The 25,216-nt window shown below is 39.4% G+C and overlaps 1 protein-coding gene across 1 annotated transcript; it reads left to right on the top strand.

Moving 5' to 3' along the window:
• The first annotated feature begins 14,771 nt into the window (after positions 1 to 14,771).
• Positions 14,772 to 24,776, top strand: RAB9B (RAB9B, member RAS oncogene family). The gene is made up of 3 exons (XM_045994659.1): positions 14,772 to 14,960; positions 20,013 to 20,084; positions 21,240 to 24,776. The coding sequence occupies exon 3, from the start codon at positions 21,282 to 21,284 to the stop codon at positions 21,885 to 21,887; it is 606 nt and encodes a 201-aa protein (XP_045850615.1). The 5' UTR covers positions 14,772 to 14,960; positions 20,013 to 20,084; positions 21,240 to 21,281; the 3' UTR covers positions 21,888 to 24,776.
• Positions 24,777 to 25,216: the final 440 nt, after the last annotated feature.

Here is a 25,216-nt window from a genome sequence, read left to right as displayed (position 1 = left end):
CCAGCCTGGACCAGCGGGAAAATCTCAGGGTGCGATCACTGCTTGGAACCTCTCTGGCGGTCTGGAGCTGCCCAGACAGCTGCCGCTGCCATGGTATTGGGTACAAGGAGGAGATCCTGCATCCCCAGGGACCGTGACTCAGAACCTACTCTGCCAGCAGCTCTGCAGAGCATTCTGAGACTTCTCTCTGAGAGGGAGGTCTGGGTGCAGTTTGCTCTCCTCTAAACCTCCAAAAATCATCAAAAGCTGTCAAGATGAGAGAAAACAGATGAAAGAACATAAAAACCTCCAGAGAACAAAAGCCTGAAAAAAACAGCTTCCTCAGAGCCCACCCCCTTGAGGGGGGCAGGAGGACCTAACTCAGGGAACATCATTGTCTGAAAACCCACGTGGCAGGCCCCTCCCCCAGAAAACCAACCAGGAAGGAAGAAAAGAAAAAAAAAGAAGACGACAAGAGAACAACCACCGCTACTTCATAAATACAACTTTTATTTTTAACTCTTTACCACTATTCTGGTTCTTTTTTTTTTATACATATATATAATTTTTTAACCGATTTACCATCACAGTGAGATGTCCAGTACATCAAATTCCTTAATAACCTTCTAACCTGAACTTTTTGTTACATACACCCGTGTTTTTCTTTTGCTTTTCTATTTTTTAAATTTTAATTTAGTTTAGTCTAGTTTATTCTTTTTAATTTTTATTTTCTAATATACATATAGAGTTAAACTTCAAGGTAATCCCCTTTCCCCAATCAATGCTACCCCTATAGGTAAACCAATTTTTAATCCCCCTTTATCTTAGGAAAGTTGAGTCCCTTAACAAAAACATCAAGATACATCCAAGGAAGAATCAAAATAACCTTCCTCGCCCACACTGAGAATTTACAACCACTCTCCCATCTTTTCCTTCCACCAGTGTTTCTGTGTATTTGTGTTTGTCCTGATAGTATATAAATCTTATACTTGGGGTTCTTTCTGATGAGGTTCTTCCTTTTTTTTTTTTGCTATATATATATATATATATATATATATATATATATATATATATCTTGTCATATACTTTTATCAGTCTTTTTGTTTGTCTGTTTTTGTTTGTACACTTCATAAATCGTACCTTGGGGCCCATTTGGGCTGAGCCTTCTCTTTTATTTTCCCTTCTCTCTCTCTCTCTCTTTTTCTTTTTTCTTTTCTTTTGTTTTCTTTTTTTCTCTTTCTTCTCTATTTCTTTTTCTTTTCTTTTTTCTCTCATTTGGGTGAGGAATCCTGACAGAGCAGAAGCGTTCCAGGTGCACCTTGACTGCACCACAATAGATACATCTACCTGCATCTGTTCAGTCATCTCTTACCAAAATGACTAGGAGGAGGAATGCCCAACAGAAGAAAAATACAGAGGATGGACCTACTGCAACAGAGCTAATGGCTATCAACATAGACAATATGTCGGAAAAGGAATTCAGGCTAACAATTATCCAGGCAATAGCTAGGTTGGAGAAAGCCATGGATGACCAAACGGAATTGATTAGGGCAGAACTGAAAGCCACCAGGGATGATGTTCACAATGTTAGGGCAGAACTGAAAGCCACCAGGGATGATGTTCACAATGCTCTCAATGAATTCCAATCTAATCTAAATTCTCTAAAAGCTAGGGTAACTGAGACAGAAGATAGAATTAGTGATCTGGAGGACAAACAGACAGAAAGGATCAGGAGGAAGCCTGGAAAAAACAGCTCAGAAGCCATGAAAACAGAATCAGGGAACTAAATGATGCCATGAAACGTTCCAATGTCAGAATTATTGGAATCCCTGAAGGGGAGGAGAAAGAAAGAATTCTAGAAGATATAGTGGAACAAGTTGTCTATGAAAATTTTCCCAACCACACGAATGGAAACAACATTCATGTACCAGAGGCAGAGCGGTTTCCCCCCCAAGATTTTAGATTCTCGAGTCTTCACGACACCTGATAGTTAGAATGAAGAATTATGTTTCTAGTCAGACCCTCTTAAAAGCAGCTAGGACAAAGAAACTCCTTACATACAGAGGAAAGCCCATTAGAATAACGTCAGACCTGTCCACAGAGACCTGACAAGCCAGGAAGGGCTGGGAAAATATATTCAGGGCACTAAATGAGAAGAACATGCAGCCAAGAATACTTCATCCAGCAAGACTGACACTCAAAATGGATGGAGAGATAAAGAGTTTCCAAACCGGCAAGGCTAAAAAGACTATGCAACCACCAAGCCAACACTGCAGGAAATATTAAGGGGGGGTCCTATAAATGAGAAAAAATCCTAAGAATATCATTGAACAGAAATATAGAGACAATTTACAGACAGAAAGACTTCAAAGGTAATTCGATGTCAATCAAAACCTATCTATCAATAATCACTCTCAATGTAAACGGCCTAAACGCGTCCATAAAATGACACAGGGTTGGAGATTAGATAAAATGACAGGACCCATCCATATGCTGTCTACAAGAGACCCATTTTGAACCTAAGGACACGCCCAGACTGAAAGTGAAGGGATGGAGAAGCATCTTTCCTGCCAATGGGCCTCAAAAGAAGGCCGGGGTAGCGATTCTCATATCAGATAAATTAGATTTTTTTTAAAGATTTTTTATTTATTTATTTGACAGACAAAGATCACAAGTAGGCAGAGAGGCAGGCAGAGAGAGAGGAGGAAGCAGGCTCCCTGACAAGCAGAGAGCCCGATGTGGGGCTCGATCCCAGGACCCTGAGATCATGACCTGAGCCAAAGGCAGAGGCTTTAACCCACTGAGCCACCCAGGTGCCCCAGATAAATTAGATTTTAAACTAAAGACTGTAGTCAGAGATACAGAAGGACACTACATAATTCTTAAAGGGACTATCCACCAAGACGATCTAACAATTGTAAATATCTACGCCCCCAATATGGGAGCAGCCAATTATGTAAGAAAACTATTAATCAAGATAAAGAGTCATATTGATATGAATACACTAATAGTAGGAGATCTTAACATGCCTCTCTCAGTAATAGACAGATCATCCAAGCAGAAAATCAATAAAGAAACAAGAGCATTGAATGACACATTGGACCAGATGGATCTCATAGATATATACAGAACATTCCACCCTAAAACAACAGAATACTCACTCTTCTCAAGTGCACATGGAACCTTCTCCAGAATAGACCACATACTCGGTCACAAAGCAGGACTCAACCGATACCAAAAGACTGACATTATTCCCTGCATATTCTCAGGTCACAATGCTTTGAAACTGGAGCTCAGTCACAAGGGAAAGTTCGGAAGGAACTCAAACACCTGGAAGCTAAAGACCACCTTGCTTAAGAATGCTTGGATCAACCAGGAGATCAAAGAGGAACTTAAACAATTCATGGAAAACAATGAGAATGTAGACACTTCAGTCCAAAACCTATGGGATACAGCAAAGGCGGTTCTAAGGGGGAAATACATAGCCATCCAAGCCTCCCTCAAAAACATTGAAAAATCCAGAATACACCAGCTGTCTCTACACCTTAAAGAACTGGAGAATCAACAACAAATCAAACCAACTCCACATGCAAGAAGGGAAATAATCAAGATTAGAGCAGAGATCAATGAGGTAGAAACCAGAAATACAGTAGAACGTATCCAATGAAACTAGAAGCTGGTTTTTTGAAAGAATCAATAAGATCGTTAAACCATTGGCCACACTAATCCAAAAGAAAAGAGAGAAATCCCAAATTAATAAAATTATGAATGAAAAGGGAGAGATCACAACGAACACCAAGGAAATAGAAACAATCATCAGAAATTATTACCAACAGTTATATGCCAATAAGCTAAGCAACCTAGATGAAATGGATGCATTTCTGGAAAACTTTAAACTCCCAAAACTGAACCAGGAAGAAATTGACAACCTGAATAGACTGATATCCAGCAACGAGATTGAAGCAGTGATCAAAACCTCCCAAAAAACAAGAGCCCAGGACCTGATGGATTCCCTGGGGAATTCTACCAAACTTTCAAAGAAAAAATAACACCTATTCTCCTGAAGCTCTTTCAAAAAATTGAAGCAGAAGGAAAACTTCCAGACTCTTTTTATGAAGCCAGCATTACCCTGATCCCCAAACCAGGCAAAGACCCTACCAAAAAGGAGAATTTCAGACCAATATCACTGATGAATATGGATGCAAAGATTCTCAGCAAGATCCTAGCAAACAGAATCCAGCAGCACATTAAAAAGATTATCCAACAACACATTAAAAAGATTATCCACCACGACCAGGTGGGATTCATCCCTGGGTTGCAAGGATGTTTCAACATTTGCAAATCAATCAATGTGATAGAACAAATCAATAAGAGAAGAGGGAAGAACCACATGGTCCTTTCAATTGATGCAGAAAAAGCATTTGACAAAATCCAGCATCGGTTCCTGATTAAAACGCTTCAAAGTATAGGGATAGAAGGAACATTCCTGAACTTCATAAAATCTATCTATGAAAGACCCACAGCAAATATCATCCTCAATGGGAAAAAGCTTGCAGCCTTCCCGTTGAGATCAGGAACACGACAAGGATGCCCACTCTCACCACTCTTGTTCAACATAGTATTAGAAGTCCTAACAACGGCAATCAGACAACAAAGAGAAATAAAAGGTATCCAAATTGGCAATGAAGAAGTCAAACTCTCTCTCTTCGCAGATGATGTGATTCTTTATATGGAAAACCCCAAAGACTCCACCCCCAAACTACTAGAACTCATACACCAATTCAGTAACGTGGCAGGATACAAAGTCAATGTACAGAAATCAGTGACTTTCTTATACACTAACAATGAAAATACAGAAAGGGAAATTAGAGAATCGATTCCATTTACTATAGCACCAAGAACCCTAAGATACCTGGGAATAAACCTAACCAAAGAGGTAAAGGACCTGTACTCGAGGAACTACAGAACACTCATGAAAGAAATTGAAGAAGACACAAAAAGATGGAAGACCGTTCCATGCTCTTGGATCGGAAGAATAAACATTGTTAAAATGTCTATACTGCCTAGAGCAATCTATACTTTTAATGCCATTCCGATCAAAATTCCACCGGTATTTTTCAAAGAGCTGGAGCAAATAATCCTAAAATTTGTATGGAATCAGAAGAGACCCCGAATTGCTAAGGAAATGTAAAACAGAAACAAAACTGGTGGCATCACGTTACCTGATTTCAAGCTTTACTACAAAGCTGTGATCACCAAGACAGCATGGTACTGGCATAAAAACAGACACATAGACCAGTGGAACAGAGTGGAGAGCCCAGATATGGACCCTCAACTCTATGGTCAAATAATCTTCGACAAAACAGGAAAAAATATACAGTGGAAAAAAGACAGTCTCTTCAATAAATGGTGCTGGGAAAACTGGACAGCTATATGTAGAAGAATGAAACTCGACCATTCTCTTACACATTACACAAAGATAAACTGGAAATGGATAAAAGACCTCAATGTGAGACAGGAATCCATCAGAATCCTAGAGGAGAACATGGGCAGTAACCTCTTCGATATCAGTCACAGCAACTTCTTTCAAGATATATCCCCAAGGGCAAAGGAAACAAAAGCGAAAATGAACTTTTGGGACTTCTTCAAGATCAAAAGCTTCTGCCCAGCAAAGGAAACAGTCAACAAAACAAAAAGGCAACCCACGGAATGGGAGAAGATATTTGCAAATGACAGTACAGACAAAAGGTTGGTATCCAGGATCTATAAAGAACTCCTCAAACTCAACACACACAAAACAGAGAATCATATCAAAAAATGGGCAGAAGATATGAACAGACACTTCTCCAATGAAGACATACAAATGGCTATCAGACACATGAAAAAATGCTCATCATCACTAGCCATCAGGGAGATTCAAATTAAAACCACATTGAGATACCACCTGACACCAGTTAGAATGGCCAAAATTAGCAAGACAGGAAACAACGTGTGTTGGAGAGGATGTGGGGAAAGGGGAACCCTCTTACACTGTTGGTGGGAATGCAAGTTAGTGCAGCCACTTTGGAGAACAATGTGGAGATTCCTCAAGAAATTAAAAATAGAGCTTCCCTATGACCTTGCATTTGCACTACTGGGTATTTACCCCAAAGATACAGATGTAGTGAAAAGAAGGGCCATCTGTACCCCAATGTTTATAGCAGCAATGGCCACGGTCGCCAAACTGTGGAAAGAACCAAGATGCCCTTCAATGGATGAATGGATCAGGAAGATGTGGTCCATATACACAATGGAGTATTATGCCTTCATCAGAAAGGATGAATACCCAACTTTTTTATTAACATGAACGGGAATGGAAGAGATTGTGCTGAGTGAAATAAGTCAAGCAAAGAGAGTCAATTATCATATGGTTTCACTTATTTGTGGAGCATAACAAATGACATGGAGGACATTTGGATATGGAGAGGAGAAGGAAGTTGAGGAAAATTGGAAGGGGAGGTGTACCATGAGAGACTATTGACTCTGAAAAAGAACCTGAGGGTTTTGATGGGGCGGGGGGTAGGAGGTCGGGGGAACCAGGTGGTGGGTAATAGGGAGGTCATATATTGCATGGAGCACTGGGTGTTTTGCAAAAACAATAAATACTCTTATGCTGAAAAAATAAATAAAAATTTTTAAAAAAGAATTTTTGCATCCATCTTCCTCATGGATATTGGTCTGAAATTCTCCTTTTTAGTGGGGTCTTTGGCTTTAGAATCAAGTTAATATTGGCCTCATAAAATGAGTTTGGAAGTTTTCCTTCCATTCCTAGTTTTCAGAATATTTTAAGAAGAATAGGTATTAACACTTTTTAAAATGTTTGTTAGAATTCTCCTGGGAATCCATCTGGCCCTGGACTTCTATTTTTTGGGAGTTTTTTTAAAGATTTTATTTATTTATTGGAGAGAGAGAGAGAACAAGTGGGTGGAGGAGCGGGTGGGGGGAGAAGCACACTTCTTGCTGAGCAGGGGACTCAATCCAAGGACCCTAGGATCATGACCTGTGCTGAAAGCAGATGCTTAATCAAATGAGCCACCCAGGTTCCCTATTTGGGAGATTTTTTTTTTAACTAATTCAATTTCTTTGATGGGTATCAGTCTGCTCAACTTTTCTATGTCTTCCTGTTTTAGTTTTTGTAGTTTATATGTTTCTATGAATTTATCCATATCTTCCAGATTGTCCCATTTGTTGGCATACAATTTTTCACAATATTCTCTTATAATTCTTATTTTTCTATGCTGTTGGTGGTGATTTCTCCTCTCATTTGTGATTTTAATTATTTAGGTCCTTCTCTTTTCTTTCTGAGTCTGACTAGTGGTTTATCAATTTTATTAATTTTTTCAAAGAACCAGCTCCTCGTTTCATTGATCTGTTCTGCTTTTTGTTTGTTTGTTTCTATATCATTTATTTCTGCTGTAATCTTTACTATTTCCCTTCTTCTTCTGGCTTTAGGTTTCATTTGCTGTTCTTTCTTTGGCTTCATTAGATAAAGGTTAGTTTGCTTATTTGAGATTTTTCTTGCTTTTAGAGCTAAGCCCATATTGCTATATACTTCCCTTTTATGACCACTTTTGCTGCATCACAAAGGTTTTGGACAATAGTGTTTTCATTTTCATTTGTCTCCATGTATTTGTTTATTTCTTCTTTAATTTCCTGGTTGACCCATTCATTGTTTAGTAGGATGTTTTTTAACCCCCATGTGTTTGTGGCCTTTCAAAATTTGTTTATGGTTGACTTCAAGTTTCCTAGCATTGTGGTAAGAAATGCTACATGGTGTGATTTCAGTCTTTTTGAACTTGTTGAAGCCTGATTTGTGACCTAATATGTGATCTATTCTGGGGAATGTCCCATGTGTACCTGAAAAGAATGTGTAATCTGCTGCTTTAGTATTAAATGTCTGAGTTTATGTTAAGTCCTTCTGGTCTAGTGTGTCATTCAAAGCTATTGTTTCCTCTTGATTTTCTGCTTAGATGATCTGTCTTTGCTGTGAAGGAGTGTTAAAGTTCCATACTATTATTGTATTATTATCCTTTATGTTTGAGTTCCTTTACGATTGTTATTATTTTATATAATTGGGTGTTCTCCAGTTCAGGCATAAATGTTTATAATTGTTAGATCTTCTTGTTTGGTAATCCCTTTATTATGATATAATGTCCTTTTTTTATCTCTTCTTACAGTCTTTGATTTAAAATCTAGTTTGTTTGTCTGGGGTGCCTGAGTGGCTCAGTGGGTTAAGCCACTACCTTCGCTCAGGTCATGATCTCAGGGTCCTGGGATCGAGCCCTGCATTGGGCTCTCTGCTCAGTGGAAAGCCTGCTTCCTCCTCTCTCTCTCTGCTGCCTCTCTGCCTACTTGTGATCTCTGTCTGTCAAATAAATAAATAAAACCTTTTAAAAATTAAAAAATAATAAAATCTAGCTTGCCTGATATAAGTATGGCTACTCCAGCTTTCTTTTGACATCCATTTGCATGATAAATGTTTCTCCATCCCCACACTTTCAATCTGTATGTGTGTTTAGGTCTAAAATAAGACTCATAAGACAACATATAGATGGGTCTTATTTTTTAATCCATTCTGGCACCCTATATCTTTTGATTAGAGTATTTAGTTCATTTACATTCAGAATGATTATTGATAGCTATATATTTAGTGCCATTTTATTACTTGTTCTGTCGTTGTTTCTGAAGATTTTCTCTGTTACATTCTAGTCTTTTTCAGTTTTGGTCTTACTTTTCCACTCAAAGGGTCCCCTTTAATATTTTTTGCAGGGTTGGTTTAATGGTCACAAATTCTTTTAGTTGTTGTTTGTCTGGGAAACTATTTATCTCTCCTTCTATTCTGAATGATAGCCTTGCTGGATAAAGTATTCCTGGATGAGATTTTTCCCATCCAGAACTTTGAATATATTATGCCACTTTCTTCTGGCTTGCCATGTTTCTGTGGCAAGGTCTGCTGTTAACCTTATTGGTCTTCCCTTGTAAATTAAAGACCTCTTTTTGTCTTGCTGCTTTTAGGATTTTTTTCTCTATCTATATATTTTGAAAATTTATTTTTTTTAAGATTTAGTTATTTCTTTATTTGATGGAGAGAGAGAGAAGGAACAATCAGGGGGAGTGGCAGGCAGAGGGAGAAGGAGAAATAGGCTTTCTGCTGAGCAGGGAGCCTGATGTGGGGCTCAATCCCAGGACCCTAGAATAATGTCTCAAGCCAAAGGCAGACACTTAATCAACTGAGCCACCCAAGAGCCCCTATATTTTGTAAATTTATCTACAATATGTCTTTGGTGTTGACCTGCTTTTGTTTATTTTGATGGGAGTTGTCTGTGCCTCCTGGATTTATTGGGTTTTTTTTTAAGATTTTTATTTATTTGACAGAGAGAGACCACAAGTAGACAGAGAGGGAAGCAGGCTCGCCGCTGAGCAGAGAGCCCGACGTGAGACTCGATCCCAGGACCCCGAGATCACGACCCGAGCCGAAGGCAGCGGCCCAACCCACTGAGTCACCCAGGCGCCCCTGGATTTGTTTTTTTGTTTCCTTCCCCAGATTAGCAAAGCTTTCAAGTATAATTTCCTCAAAAAAAAACCTTCTAACCACTTCCCCCTTTCCTCCCTTCTTCTTCTGGGACTCCTATGATACAAAAGTTATTACACTTGATGGAGTCACTGAGTTCTGTTAAGTCTATTTTCATTATCCAATACTTTTCTTTCCCTCTTCTTTTCACCTACATTACTTTCCATAATTCTATCTTCTTTATCACTTATTTGTTCCTCTGCTTCTTCTGTTCTTGTGGTCATTACAAGGGTGCCTGGGTGGCTGAGTCAGTTAAGTGTCTGCCTTCAGCTCAAGTCATATCCCAGGGTTCTGGGATAAAGCCCCACATCAGGCTCCCTGCAGGGAGCCTGCTTCTCCCTCTCCCTCTACCTGCTGCTCCCCTTGCTGTGCTCTCTCGCTCTCTCTCTCCTATTCTCTCTCTGTCAAATGAATAAATAAAACCTAAAAAAAAGAATACAAAGTAGAGGTCAGAAAGATGCTTACCAAACTTGGTAGAAAAATTGACGAACATAGCAATAACCTCTATGGAAATAGAAAATATAAGAAAATTCCAAACAAAAGTTACAGAGTTGAAGAATATAATAACTGAACTGAAAAAAAAAACACACACTAAAAGGATTCAATAGCTGAAGAATGGATCAGCAAACTAGAAGACAGAGCAATAGAACTCACCCAGACACAGCAGCAAAAAGAAAAAAAGAATTTTAAAAGATGAAGACAACTTAAGTGACCTTTGGAACAACATCAAGTAAAATAACATTTACATTACAGAGGTCCCAGAAGGAGAATAGAGAAAGAAAGGACTAGAAAACTTATTTGAAGAAATAGCTGCTGAAAATTTTCCTTCTCTGGGGAAGGAAAGAGATCTATAGATCCAGGAAGCACAGAGTTCCAAATGAGATTAAACCAAAGTGATCCATACCAAGACACGTTATAATTAAAAAGGTAAAAGTTAAAGATGAGGAGATAAACTTTAAAGCAGCATGAGAGGGGCACTTGGGTGGCTCAGTTGGTTAAGTGGCTGCCTCGGCTCAGGTTATGATCCCAGGGTCCTGGGATTGAGTCTCCTATTGGGCTCCCTGCTCAGTGGAGAGCCTGAATCTCTCTTTCCTTCTGTCTGTCATTCTGCCTACTTGTGCTCTCTATCTCTCTCTCAAATGAATAAATAAAATCTTTATTTAAAAAAAAGGAAAAGAAAAGTGACCACTGTTCAGAAGGTAGGAGGTGCAGAGACTTGAATTTGGTGTGATATAGCTTAAGATATGGCAGAGGGGAGAAAGCCTTCTTAAGGAGGATATCACAAAGTATTAGAGGCAGTGGAGTACAAAATCAGAACTTCTAGAAGCCTAATGTAGTGGGGAATGTACCTGGCTTAAATGTGCTCAGATGATGAAGTGGGGTGGAACCCCAGGTGTGACAGCATGGTTGGAGGATTTCTGGGGTTGCAAGAAGTTTGGGTGGTACCTGAGTATGGTAGAGTTACTAGGCATAAGAGTAGGGAAGCCAGCTGAGAACAGCAAGCCTAGGTGCCAGCTTTCTGCTCTGTGTTGCCATAAACTGCAAACCACTGCACGGACATGCAACCATTTTCCTGGTTGGTGTCCAGAACAAGGCAGAAGTGCAGTGAGACACCCTCCTTCCCAGGAAGGAATAGTGTGGATCAGAGCCTTGGGAGTCTGTTATATTTGGAGTTTTGAAAGTCGACCATGTGCCTGAGATAAAAATGCTTGGTCATAGGCCAGGTGAATACAGAGTTCTGACGGAAACCGGGGAGAAAAAAGTGATTGACTATAAATTATTTTGAAAAGTAGAAATGGAAGGAAAACTTCCAAACTCATTCTATGAGGCCAGCATTACCTTAATCCCCAAACCAGACAAAGACCCTACTAAAAAGGGGAATTCTAGACCAAATCCCTGATGAAGATGTATGCAAAAAAACTCAACAAGATACTAGCTAATAGGATAGAAGAGTACATTAAAAGGATTATTCATCACAACCAAGTGAAATTTATTCCTGGAGTGTAGGGGTGGTTCAATATTTGCAGATCAATCAATGTGATACATCACATTAATAAAAGAAAAGATAAGAACTATATCATCCTCTGAATAGATGCAGCAAAAGCATTTGACAAAGTACAGTATCCATGCTTATAAAAAACCATCAACAAAGTAGTTATAGAAGGAACATACCTTAATATCATACATGCCACATATGAAATACCCACAACTAAAATCATCTTCAATGGGGAAAAACTGAGAGCTTTCCCCCTAAGGTCAGGAACAAGATAGGAATGTCCACTTTCACCATTGTTATTTAACATAGTACTGGAAGTCCTAGACTCAGCACTCAGACAAAAAAAAGAAATGAAAAGCATTCAAATCCACAAGGAAGAAGTCAAAATTTCACTCTTTACAGACAATATGATACTCTATGTAGAAAACCCAAGAGACCACCATAATTTTCTGGAATACAGGAATTTAGCAAAATTGCAGGATATAAAATCAATGCAAAGAAATCAGTTGCATTTCTGTACACTAACAGTGAAGAAGAAGAAAGAATCCAAGGAATCAATTCCATTCACAATTGCACTGAAAACCGTAAGATACCTAAGAATAAACCTAACCACAGAAGTATAAGACCTATACTCTGAAAACCATAGAATACTTATGAATGAAATTGAGGAAGACACAAAGAAATGGAAAAATATTCCATGCTCATGGTTTGGAAGAACAAATATTGTTAAAATGTCTATGCTACCCAAAGCAATCTACACATTCAATACAATCCCTATCAAAATACCAACAACATTTTATTATAGACCTGGAACACACAGTCTTAAAATTTGTATGGAACCAGAAAAAAACCTGAATAGCCAAAGTAATTTTGAAAAAGAAAACCAAAGCTGGAGGCATTACAATTCCAGACTTCAAGCTGTATTGCAAAGCTTTAATCATCAAGATAGTATGGTTCTGTTATAAAAACAGACACATAGATCAACGGAACAGAATAGAGAACCCAGAAATGGACCCTCAACTCTATGGCCAACTAACATTTAACAAAGCAGGAAAGAATATGTAATGGAAAAAATACAGTCTCTTCGACCAATGGTGTTGGGAAAATTGGATAGCCACACACAGAAGAATCAAACTGGACCACATTCTTACATGATACACAAAAACAAACTCAAAAAGGATGAAAGACTTAAATGTGAACATGTCTTCAAAGTCAAGGGAAACAAAAGCAAAAATGAACAACTGAAACTTCATCAAGAGAAAAAGCTTGGGGTGCCTGGGTGTCTCAGTGGGCTAAGCTTCTGCCTTCAGCTCAGGTTATCATCTCAGGGTCCTGGGATCGAGCCCCACGCTAGGCTCTCTGCTCAGCGGGGAGCCTGCTTCCCCCCGCCCCCCCCCCGCCTCTCTGCCTACTTGTGATCTCTCTCTATGTCGAATAAATAAATAAAATCTTGTAAAAAAACCTTGTAGTTACGTTTAGAGGATTCTCAGAGTTTATTAAACTTGGAAAATAACATCCAGAGAAAAAGAGAAAAAAGCCTCGATTCACTTAAAGATGAGAGACTCTAATATGAAGAACTGTTATTTTGAGTAGTTCACAAAACAATTCATTGGAATGCGGAAAGACAACATTGAGACAACAACGTATTTATTTTTTCTCATTCCTTTTAAATTTCTGTATTGGAGTATTTTAATGTATATGTATTATAATGTATCTATAATGTAATGTATAAAATATATATACAAAGTAGTACATGTATATAACCTATAAATGCATATACATATATTGGGACCCATGCTCAAATGTTTTCTTTTATTACAGATAAGAATGTGTGAGTAAAAAATTGATTTAGAGGATTAAGTACATTTCTTTATCAGAAGTGTGTTTTAAGATGTTTGTGGGGGCGGCAGGACTGGTGTAAGTAGAAGCACAAGGGATTCAATTAGATCCACTCATTTTATTTTAAAATAACAATAATTGATTATATAACATTCATTCATATAAAAAAAATTTCTGAGCATGTCTTATGTAATAAACATTGACCTAGGCTCTGAGGATATGATGGAAAATCTGAACAGTCACAATCCTTGACTTTATGGTAAAACATAGTTTAGTGGAGAAAGGCAGTTGTCAATCAAATAATAATACATTTAAATATCTCATCATAAATTTATACATATTAGGAAGGAAAAGTACAGCAGGCTGGCTATAAGAGGCCACCAGAAAAGAAATCAGGGCACTTTCTCTATTCTGGGGTTATTGAGAAAGGTTACCTTGAGGAAGTGACAGTTAACCGAGGCCTGTGAGACTGACTGAGTGGTTGACCTGTGAAGAGATAGAGTGACCCAGGTAGAGGGAGAGCATATGTGAGAGCCCTGAGGGGGCACATGGTGAGTGAGGGCCAGTACCACACAGACACAGGTTCTCGTACATCAGAGAAGCCTCGGAGATGGATCTGCCTGACAGAGAGTCAGAGTGCAAGCTAAATGACCCCAGGAGCTCCATCCTGTTTTGCTTTCAGGGGGAAAAAAAAATCACAAACTAGTTGAAGGTACCAGAGGGCCACAGGAGACAAGAAGGGACTGGATGGATGGCTAAGCACAATTGAAACACTGTGCTCTACCCCAGCAGCATGTCTAGAAACCTCAGGTAATACTATCTGTGTGGTCATCTAGAAAGGTAACTGTTAAGATTAAAGGGCAGTGTGTCTTTCAGGCCTGAGCTATCCATGTGAACCTTTCTATTTGGATTGCCAAGAGAATTTCATGAGCAGTGCCCAGCTAGAGGGCCTAGTAATGCGCTGAGATCATGGATTTCCCTGAGTTATTTGAAATCAGAGTATGTGCTATCCTCGGCAAAAGCAGAGGGTCTGGAGGAAAGGTAAATGAGGTAGGCTGAACGGTAATTGCGGGAAATGGGGCGTGGCCCCAGGCAGCACATGAGCTAAGTGGGAGAGCAATGTTTGTAGGTCCACTGTCATTGTGCCTACTAATCAGAGAAGAGAGGCGAGGACAAGGGAGGCCAGGGTTGGACCCTGAGCATGAAAGAAGAGCGAGCGGGCCAGGGAGCGCTCTCGACACGCGAGGACCAGAGGCCCCGGGACCGGGTCTCCAGTTCCAAGAATGGGGCACAAGGAGGCGGCGCGGGCCCCGCCCCCTCCCCTGGCGGGCGCGGGCGCGAGACGCTGCGCGGCGGCGGTGGCGGGCGCGAGCGGCAGCTGTCAGCCACCGAGGTCCGAGCTGCTCTTGCTGCCTCACCGAGGACGAGGAGGGAGCAGGAGCGGTGACCGTGTCACTGAGGAGCCGGACTGCTGGCACGCAGAGCTGACCTGCCTGGTACCCGCGGCCCCCTCCCATCTCTCTCCCACTGTATTGGGTAAGGTGCGGATGCGTGGGCAGGGAGAGGGTCTAGCGGCCAGTGGAGGCCGGGAGGTGAGGGCCCTGTGGGAAGGAGGAGAAAGGGAGGTCTAGGTGATCCCCACCCCCCCGGCATTTGCACCTTGGGAAAGAGGCCTAGGCACTGCAGGGGTCGGAGTTGGGGGTGGGGGGGGAGGTGACGATGGAGGGGGGCGTTGCTGAGTAATTCAGAGCGGCTGCCAAAGCCCCGCAGATAGATGCAGGGCTCCATGGGGAACGGGTGTGGCTCAGTGCGCATGCGCCACAGCCGCTTGTTCTGAGAGATGCGAATGAGGTGAGAAAACCCGGGTCTGAGGTAGTTGGAACTGTGCGTAACATCTCACTTTCTAGATCCTCATCGGTGACCTGTCCTGGAGATGACAGCATTCTCAATCTCCTAAGGAAGATTCTTTCCCCTGTGCTCTCCTCAATGTCACCCAAATCTCACCTAGCTGTTTTCTGGCGGTCTATTTGGAAGAAGTGGCCCTGGAACAGGGCCAAATTGCTATCTAGTGTGACTTGGGGCTTATAGCCCTAGAGTTGCTGTTGTGAGGAGTGAAAAATTAGAGGTGAATTCCACATTGAATCCTTCTGGTTTCATATAGAATATAAATATGGTCATAAATGTGGGGATAGCGTTTCAGTGGCGTTGACAGCTGTGGCATTTGGACTCAGAGCAGGAATGTAGCTGATAGCTTGTTTGCTCTACACAATGAATTCAGTATGTCAGAGGGCTTTCCCCGCCACAGAACCCTCCCCCATCCCACGAACAAGCATCAGGTTGTACTGGAAACAACCTACACCATTTAAGGTAGAGAGTCTCAAAGATGCAATAATTTCTTATTTGTATTGGTTTTTTACATAAGTTAAAGAAAGCCCTGCCCAGTTCTCCAGTACAGTATTTTCCAAATACTGTGCCAGGAATCACAGTGAGTTGGGTAGCCCAACCAGTGTGTCACCAATATAGGCTTTCCCTGTAGCTTCAACCATGGCTCCTCCCCTGTGCAGATTACCACCAGGGCCACTCTCATCCACTGCCTAGCTCTCCCCTGCTGCTCTTCCCCTACCCCCAGCTCTGCAGTACCACATCCCTCTCAACACTTACTCCCAAACAAACTGTCCTATGAATTTGAGCATCATTCCACCCATGGCAACTGAACTGATGCCAGTTTGCTTTTCTATTTCTCTTCTTTCCATCATCACACTAAAGTGTTCTGTTTTCAAAGGTTCAACCTCTTCCTCATCATTGTACTGCTTCCTTCCACACCCCCCCCACACACACTCCTAAGCATCCCCAAAGAAATACAATAATTTTAATGAGCTGTGTGGGTGCAGGCACAGCAGATTCAAAAGTTTTCAAATGTGTTGAAGAACAAAGAAAACTAGGGAATATCGGTTATGTGAATTTCTAATTTACCTTATTGTCTGAGACTTAGACTCTAACTGGAGAAAAAAGTGAATATACTAGTCTTAGAAAATTCTTAATTGTGGGAAGTAGGATAAGAAAGGGGAATTGCATCTCTAGGATATTTGAGTTGTTTAAAGGCAGATCTTTCTCTGAATAGCACTAAAATCAGAGTAAACATTTTAGTCAAAATCCTAAGCTGATATGGGATGTAAACAGGATGCATAAAGGATTTGACTTTCCGTTAAATGTACTTAGGGTTATCAGAGAATTCCATTGCCTCCTTAATGCTATCTTCTCTTAAGGTTTGACTTTAATCTGACATATTTTGGGGAAGGAAAAAATTTTCAATTTGCTTTCATACTGTGCTAGTCCTTTTTGAGTATGTACTAAAGGATATCACACTTATTTTCAAGTAATGATAATGATGATGGGAATGGCAGTATCCACTGAAAACATAATGCAGAGATAATTATACTGCTCTTATATTTGGTGGGGATGGAGAAATTTAAGTATTCATCTTAAAAATGTAGGGGAGTGGGAGGGAAACTAGGGCATTGCCACTGACTTTCAACAGGTGAAATTCCTGTTAAGTCCCATCTAGAACGTGAGCCAGATAAGTCCATAACTTCTGCTCTTTAGTCACAAGTAAATAATAGTATTTGGACATCATACAGAACTGCAGATCTCTTGTACCTTGGCATTTATTCAGAGGCATTAGTGTCGAGCACCCACCTAAACAGTTCATTAGTAAGCAAATATTATTGATTATCCATGTGAGGGATACACTTGCTGCAATTCTTTGAAGCTGGAGGGGCTTCAAAGACATATACAAACAGGTTTTACCATCCAGGAATTTAAAATTTGGTTGTGTAGGAAAGACATACTTAGGGGGGAAAAGGGTTTTAAACAAAACAAGACAGTATAATGATACCATTTCAACGGCAAATCACAAGATCTGAAGCTTATATGTTAATTCACAAATTCCTTGAGGGTAAGACCTTGCCTTAAAAATGTATGCATTTCCAACAGTGTCTACACCCAATGGGTGCTCAAGTGATGAAGCTTTGCAAAATAGGTAGGGAGAAACCAGAGGCAGGGAGAGAAGAGCCAGGAAGTTTTCACAGTAGATTAGACAGATGCAAGATTAGATGTGAGCCAAAGCAAGGATGGTAGCAGAGGACTGGGAAAGAATAGGAAAGAAGAGGATTTAGTGACTGAAGGCAAGGAGACATGTATAAAGTGTATTCAATTTTATTTTCAGGAAACAAATGGGAATTGGAGACAGTGAAGGAGAGCAGAGGTTTACCTTGGTAAGGACAGAGCACACAATAGGCACTCAAATGTTTTCTCAGTAATAGGTAGCAGTATTGGACAAGAAGATCCTTCGTCCCTCCAATGCTGAGATTCTGTGGTATATGAAGATACTCAAAATTGTTGGGGAACAAAGCCCTCTCAGATACTGAAGAAAGGGAAAAGGAAGAATTGTGATCTTCCTACTGGCAAGCCTTTTCTGAGAAGGGTTAATACTGAATCACAAGGCCTCCAACAGTGAATGAAAAGAGGTGGAAGAGAAAGAGGAACAAAAATCTCAAATCAAAAATTTCAACACATGCTTACAAATCTTCACAAACTTCATAAGTTATTCATTTCCCCCTAAATCCTGTGATTTAAGTAAGTCAGGTATTATTAGCTCTGTATTTATATAGGAAGATATTGAAAAAAGCAAGATTAAATAACCTGCTCAAGTTCACAAAATAAATAAATGGCATAGTAGTGATGAAGACTTTTGTTTCCTGATTGCTGCCAACCCAGTGCACTTGACACGGAGCCACACTGCTTTTCCTTCCTTTTCCCTGGTATAGAGCCTATATACCCAGAAGTTGTATGTGCAAATGACCAAATAGGGAATGAACAAACAACTGCAGCATTATCTCAGACAGTTATTGATACTTCATTATTCCTGAGTTGAGTATTTGGTTTCCATATTCACTCAGTCCTTGACCCATCATTTGAGCCGGGAAAGTAGGGAAAGTAGGGTTAGTGAGTTGTTTAATGAGGTGAACACCTGTTTGCCAGGAACTTAAGGAAGATCATTTGGCACAGGCCCTTAATACTACCAGTACTGTTACCCAAGTTTTTACTCCCTCTGTTCCTTTTTTAAGTGAGCAGTCTGTATAAAGAATAAAGAAGTGTGCTAATGTTTGTTTCATCTCCATTGTTTAAAAAGATTTTATTTATTTATTTGAAGACAGAAATCACAAGCAGGCAGAGAAGCAGGCAGAGAGAGAGGAAGGGAAACAGGCTCCCTGCTAAGCAGAGAGCCCAATGCGGGTCTCGATCCCAGGACCCTGAGATCATGACCTGAGCCGAAGGCAGAGGCTTAACCCACTGAGCCACCCAGGCCCCCCTCATCTCCATTTAAAGAAATGTTTGTTGCTTGAGCTAGTTCCAAAGACAGCAGGAAAAAGGACAAAAGTCAGTAATGGTAGAAAACTCAAAAATTTTTGGAGTAGATATAGACCAAGAAAGAGGATAAACCCTATCAATTTAGAAGACATTATTTAAACTCATAATTACTGATTTAGGTCTCTAATGAATTCCTTATTATATGCTTTATCTATATTTGAAAAAAAATCACGAGATTATTAGGCAATAGAGATTTCTTACGGTCTTCTTTATTCCTCAGTAAGAAAGAATACTCAACAAATCTAAGAACTGTTTTTCTCTTTAGAGCAGACTTTCGATGCTGCTTAAATAACACTCTTGCCATAATTAACTATAATGTTAAGTGAAGTTTTGTTTTAATTTAATAAAGCCAGCTAAATACTAAAACCTGTGTTCGAGACAGATGATCAAAATTAATGAGTAAAATAATTAGCCAAGAGAATACATTGTAAACAGGGAATCTCCAAACATAATTATCTTGTCTCTGATCCTGTGGAATCAATTTCAGAGACAACCTCGAGGCAGATTGGTGAATGCATTAACAACTTGCTTGGAGATAGGAACATTGGTAGACATAAAGGGAAGGAGTTTCTTCTCTGACTTAGGATTTCAACATGTCTTGGACTCCTCTGTGCTTTCCCTTTCTGAATATTATCTATTGTCAATATCATCTACTTTCTTTTTTTCTAAGATTTTATTTATTTATTAGACAGAGATCACAAGTAAGCAGAGAGGCAGGCAGAGTGGGCGGGGTGGGGGGGGGGAACAGGCTCCCCGCTGAGCAGAAAGCCCGATGCGGGACTCGATCCCAGGACCCTGGGATCATGACCTGAGCTGAAGGCAGAGGCTTTAACCCACTGAGCCACCCAGGCGCCCCTCGTCTACTTTCTTTGACTATATTTACTTTGAATGAAGAGGTCAATGGAGGGACAATATTAAACTTTAAAAATCATATGAAGTACACTCATTAGGACAAGTTAAAGTTTTTGTAATAATATTATTTTGTCCATGTTAAGCATCTGTAGCCTTTTGAACTCTTAAGTATATTTGTGAAAAGCATCCTCTACAGGTAAGTTGAGGTGGGTCTGTTTCTTTCCTGACTTGAGTAGATTTATATATAGCCTTAACTTTGTTTTATTATAGATATTTAATAATAATGTTTCCCAATACATTTTCTAGAACCCAAAAAATAAAGAATAAAACAACAACAAGGAAAAGAAAGGACTAATATTGTGGCAAAGACCCAACTGGGTAGGTATATATATATATTTTTTTATTTGATCTCTTAAAAAGGAATATTTTGAAAAATATATAATTATTACAAATGCACCAACATAATACTAAGGACTAATGAGGCTTTTTTAAAATTACATTTTGAATGTTGTGCTTCCAGAAGTTCTTTTGCGTGTGCTCTTTTGATTAGCAATTGGTTTTCATCTCTTTGGGTCTCTTGCATAAATAACACCCAATTAACATCATCATTGTTTTGTTTCCACAATGGACCTAGTGTGAAAGTACTTAACAAAATCCAGTACCAGTTAGTTGTTCAGCAAACATTTTATCTTTTTATTTTAAGATGCATTTTAGATATTCCATGTACAGACATATTGTGGAGGTAACAAGAAGGGTACTGCATAGTTATTAGCACTTTAAAGTTTACAGTCTATTTTCATTAGTGCCATTATGGAATTAGAACTAAAATCTAAAAATTAATAAGCTATTTAAGATTTTCTTTCCTTACTGATAGCTGTTACAATGATACCAGTCAACAATCATCAATTTACATGTCATTGTTCTGTGAAGAAAAAATTCTGAGAGATCCTTTATTTGTGCTGGTATCCACATCAATGCAAATATAATGAAGCAAACTCCTGAAAAAACTTGACCTTTATCTCTCTTCCAAGTTCTGGAGTCCAGTTTAATTGTAGCCCCAAACTCTACTGACCGAATTAAAATTTCAGCTTATGCAGCTTTCTCTCTCAATAATTCTTGGGTCCATCATGAATAGAATTCAAACTCCAAATCAATTTTGTACTATTTGCCTCTTGTTTGGAACTGTCAAACTGGAAACTAATAATATGGTTCCACATCTGAGTGGTATTCCTGTTTTAGGCTCTCTCCTCTAGAATAGGGTCAGAACTGAACCAAATTATAGCACCATCTGCTAGTCCATTTACCCATGGCATTCAGCCATTTTCCTGGCACAGGCAAAAGACCTCAGAAAAACAAGACCTATTTTCCCTTGTACACAAAAGGATTCTATTCCTTCTGCTGTACTATCTAGTTAGTGAGCATGAATCAAGAGAGATTAAATTAGTAGGCCATCAAATTCAGAGAATTTACTATGAAGCTGATTTTAGTTTCAGGTTTAACTGTTTTCCTTCCTACTTTTTCTTTTATTTTCAGGTTCTCTTGGTTATAAACTCCTCCCCATCTGGTGCTGCAACAATGAGTGGGAAATCCTTGCTCTTAAAGGTTATTCTCTTGGGTGATGGTGGAGTTGGGAAAAGCTCACTTATGAACCGTTATGTAACCAATAAATTTGACTCCCAAGCTTTTCACACCATAGGGGTAGAGTTCTTAAATCGAGATCTGGAGGTAGATGGACGTTTTGTAACTCTCCAGATCTGGGACACTGCAGGGCAGGAGCGTTTCAAGAGCCTTAGGACACCCTTCTACAGGGGAGCAGACTGCTGCCTCTTGACCTTCAGCGTGGATGACCGACAGAGCTTTGAGAACCTTGGTAACTGGCAGAAAGAATTCATCTACTATGCAGATGTGAAAGACCCTGAGCACTTCCCCTTTGTAGTTCTAGGTAACAAGGTAGACAAAGAGGATAGGCAAGTGACTACTGAGGAGGCACAAGCCTGGTGCATGGAGAATGGGGACTACCCTTACCTAGAAACAAGTGCCAAAGATGATACTAATGTGACAGTGGCCTTTGAAGAAGCTGTCAGGCAGGTGTTGGCTGTAGAGGAACAGCTGGAACATTGCATGTTGGGTCACACTATTGACTTGAACAGTGGCTCCAAAGCAGGATCCTCGTGCTGTTAAAAGCAGGCAGCCTTTTAAAAGTGTGCCACAAATTGTTCAGTTAATAGTGTCAGAATAACTGTGCCCCTCTGAGAGGGCACACACACAAAAGGGTAAGAAAGAAGGTTGTGATTGCGTATCAGAGCCTTTCAAATTGAGGTTGTAAGAGCAAGTAAAAAAAAAAAAAGCTTTACCAAGCCAAGTGTATTTTGCGTGATTTCTGCTGTTTCCTTCTTGTGTGTATCAGGACATTTCAGAAAGCTTCAGTCCTGAGAGATTTAAATATTTTCAAATCCAGTTTAAACTTAGAACCCAGCAGCATGAAGGAGTTAAAGAGCTACAGCTATCCCTTAAAGTGTTCCATTAGTCAACTAACAAATGTCACCATGGACTCTTGGCACGCAGTTTTTGACATTTCTGCTAAAGGAAGAAAAATAAGACTCTGATCTGTATTACAATAAAAAAATAACAATGCAAACAAGGACGTCCTAAGCTTCAATTATAAAAGGGTTGTGATAATTAGGCATATAAGAGTATAATGACATACACTGCCTTGTTTGAATCCTTATATATGGTTTGCTACCATTTGAGCTTTTCAAAAAAAAATATCTCAATAAGGCGTACACTGATGACACTGGAAATTGATTATACTCTTTGCGTTTGAAGTAACAGGGTATTAGTGAATGGATTATGCTTAAATATGCCAACCACCCTTGCAAATAAATGGTTTATCTGCTTTTACTTCATAAGTCTACTTTCACTGTATAGGGATGTTGCTTCTCTGACAACCTCTTATCAATTTAGCAATGCTGCTTAGTACGTGGCTTTGGATACAGTGCTCTCTGCTCATAATTTTGATGGTCCTTTGTTCCACTGTGCTCTGCTCTCAGAGAAATCTTCAGAAAAGATTGAGGGATAATGGGCTTTTCTCATAAGTTCCTTACTCAAATTTTATTAGAGGAACTAATTATAGGAACTAATATCTTGTATGTTGCACTGTATGTTCAACTGGCCAAACTAGGACACTGAAAGTAGCAAGAGAGCAGACTTTAACCCAGTCGTAGACTGAATTTCTCATAGAGTTGTCCAACAGTGGAATGGACTGCCTTAATAATGAACTTCTTTCCAATGAAAATATTCAAGAAAATACTAGATGACCATCTGTTAAAATACCATAAAAAGAATTTCTGTCCTGGCTAGATATTTGGTTTAAGGTCCCTTCCAGCTCTAAATTCTATGAATCTGCAAGTTAAAAAATGTGTTTCAGTGCCAGAATATCACTGGATGTTTCTTAAGACAACAGCTAAGACTTTGGAGAGGGACTTTTAAAATTCTCAAACTATTCTGGGATCAGCATTTAACAGCAATTACACAGATCTTTCTTTTGCACCATAGCAGGATAAATTCTTGAGCTCTGAGCAGTCATTATGTACCCTGATATAAATATCCTAAAAATACCATGTTAAAATACAAAAATGGTTTATCAAATTTTTATTACCATGACTGCTAGCTATATACTGTATTACAAATATGCAGTCTGGTTCTTGTTGGTTGATCAGTTTGTCCTGCAAAGCTTTAAATCCGTACTTTTAAAATATCTATGTTACAAAATAGTGACCCAAGGTAGTAAAGGACAGTTAGAAGTGACTCCCCCCCCCAAAAAAAAAGAGATAGAGGCTGGGGAAGAAGCAGGAGCTTTCACAGGAATATAGCCTAGAACTCTCCATTGTAGCCACATAGGGAATCAGCCTTATATGTGGGACCTTATGTGCTTTAAGAGCTCTGGGACTTTTTGGCTACATAGACAAGTGGAAGACAGTATCTCATCCCAGTCATCCTCAATATTTCCCATTTAAATATAGTCCTGACCCCATTGTCAAAGTAATTTCAAAGCCAGAAGTCAAAGCCAATACTGGGACCCCACAGCTCTTAAGTATTGGTCCCTATCATGCCTATGCCTATAGCCAGCCACACTGGTTTCCAAGTTCTATGACTGTTTTGCTACATTCATGTTAGGGTAGAAATCTGGACATGAGAACTGTTAAAAGTTAATTGTTTTTAAGTGCATGAGACCCGGGGCCTTCTCTTTCTACTTGCATTCTGCTTATAATAGTTCTACTTGTAGATCTCAGGCTTACATGAAGACCTCCATCCACTCACAAAAGTACTTGTCATTATTAGAATGGCATGTGGTCATTTAAGTAAAAAAAATTACATGGGTATCCTATTCATAGACCTCCTGTCTAATCAAGGCAAGTGTTAATTTTAATGACAAGTCATCTGAAGTCCCTTTTCTCTTAGCCATACCAGTTTTCTCTGCCAAATCAGTACACAATATCCTAATGAAAGCAGTTAACATTAAATGACAAAAACAGTGGCATTTTTGGTGAGTAACACTCAGTGGGGTGCTGACATAAGTTTGGGCAAGATTATAAAACACCAAAGGCTGAAATCTGTGAGTACCAGGAACTGTGCTTATAGGCTTAGAAATTATATACACTAGAATGTGCAGTGCAATATTTTCAAAAGTTTTTTTAATGAACACTGGATTTTTAAAATAAGGTATTTCTAACTGGAGCTATACTGTTTTTCGACAGTCCATTAAAACATCATAAAGAATATTTATTTAGTTTATTGTCATGTATTGAGCTAAATTTAAGGGGCCTCAGATTCCATATGTCTTCAGTGGATTGATGAATTTCAGGTTAATTTGTGCCTGCCTCAGCCATCTCCACTTTACCTTGAGGTATTCCACAATCCTCTTGTTGCAGGTGCTGCTAAAAACTCAAAATTGTGTATCAGATATTTTGTTTCAGATGTAAAAAAAAAAAATCATCTGTGTTAAAGTGAATAAAAAGTGCATTTTGAATAACCAGTATACAATGTTTGTGCTTCTTCTCTCCCTTTCTCTTTTTGAGCAACTGGTGGGCATGACAGACAGTACTTACCAATCAAATCGCTCTTCAAGACTACACTGCATGTGGCCTCTGGATCATGTTTTCACCGTGGTACCCCAAGCAGCTGCAACCCAGTGATCAGAGAGATAGGTTCCACTGATTGGGAAACAAGCTCAAAAGATTAAGGTGGGGAGGTGCCTTTTATTTTATGTCACTTTTTTTAATGCATGAAGAACACTGAGACTGGAAATTGGATCTTGACTTTCCAATTTACTTCTTCATTGTAATTTAAAACAAATGTTAAACCATCACAAAATATAACAGAGTATACATATTCCTTTTATCTATTTGGCTGATATACTGTCCAGATCTTAGGAAAACATGAAAATATGGGTGAAACAAATCAGGAAACAAAAGACAATTTTGTTAAATAACTGTTCTCTTGCTTCTCAC

Source organism: Meles meles, chromosome X, assembly GCF_922984935.1.
Source record: "Meles meles chromosome X, mMelMel3.1 paternal haplotype, whole genome shotgun sequence".
NCBI classification, from domain to species: domain Eukaryota; kingdom Metazoa; phylum Chordata; class Mammalia; order Carnivora; family Mustelidae; genus Meles; species Meles meles.
Note: the sequence above shows the minus strand (reverse complement) of the source record. Positions and strands in the feature narration are given on the sequence as shown.

Coding starts and splice junctions, on each gene's coding strand:
- RAB9B (XM_045994659.1), top strand. CDS start 21,282: ATGAGTGGGAAATCCTTGCTCTTAAAGGTTATTCTCTTGGGTGATGGT.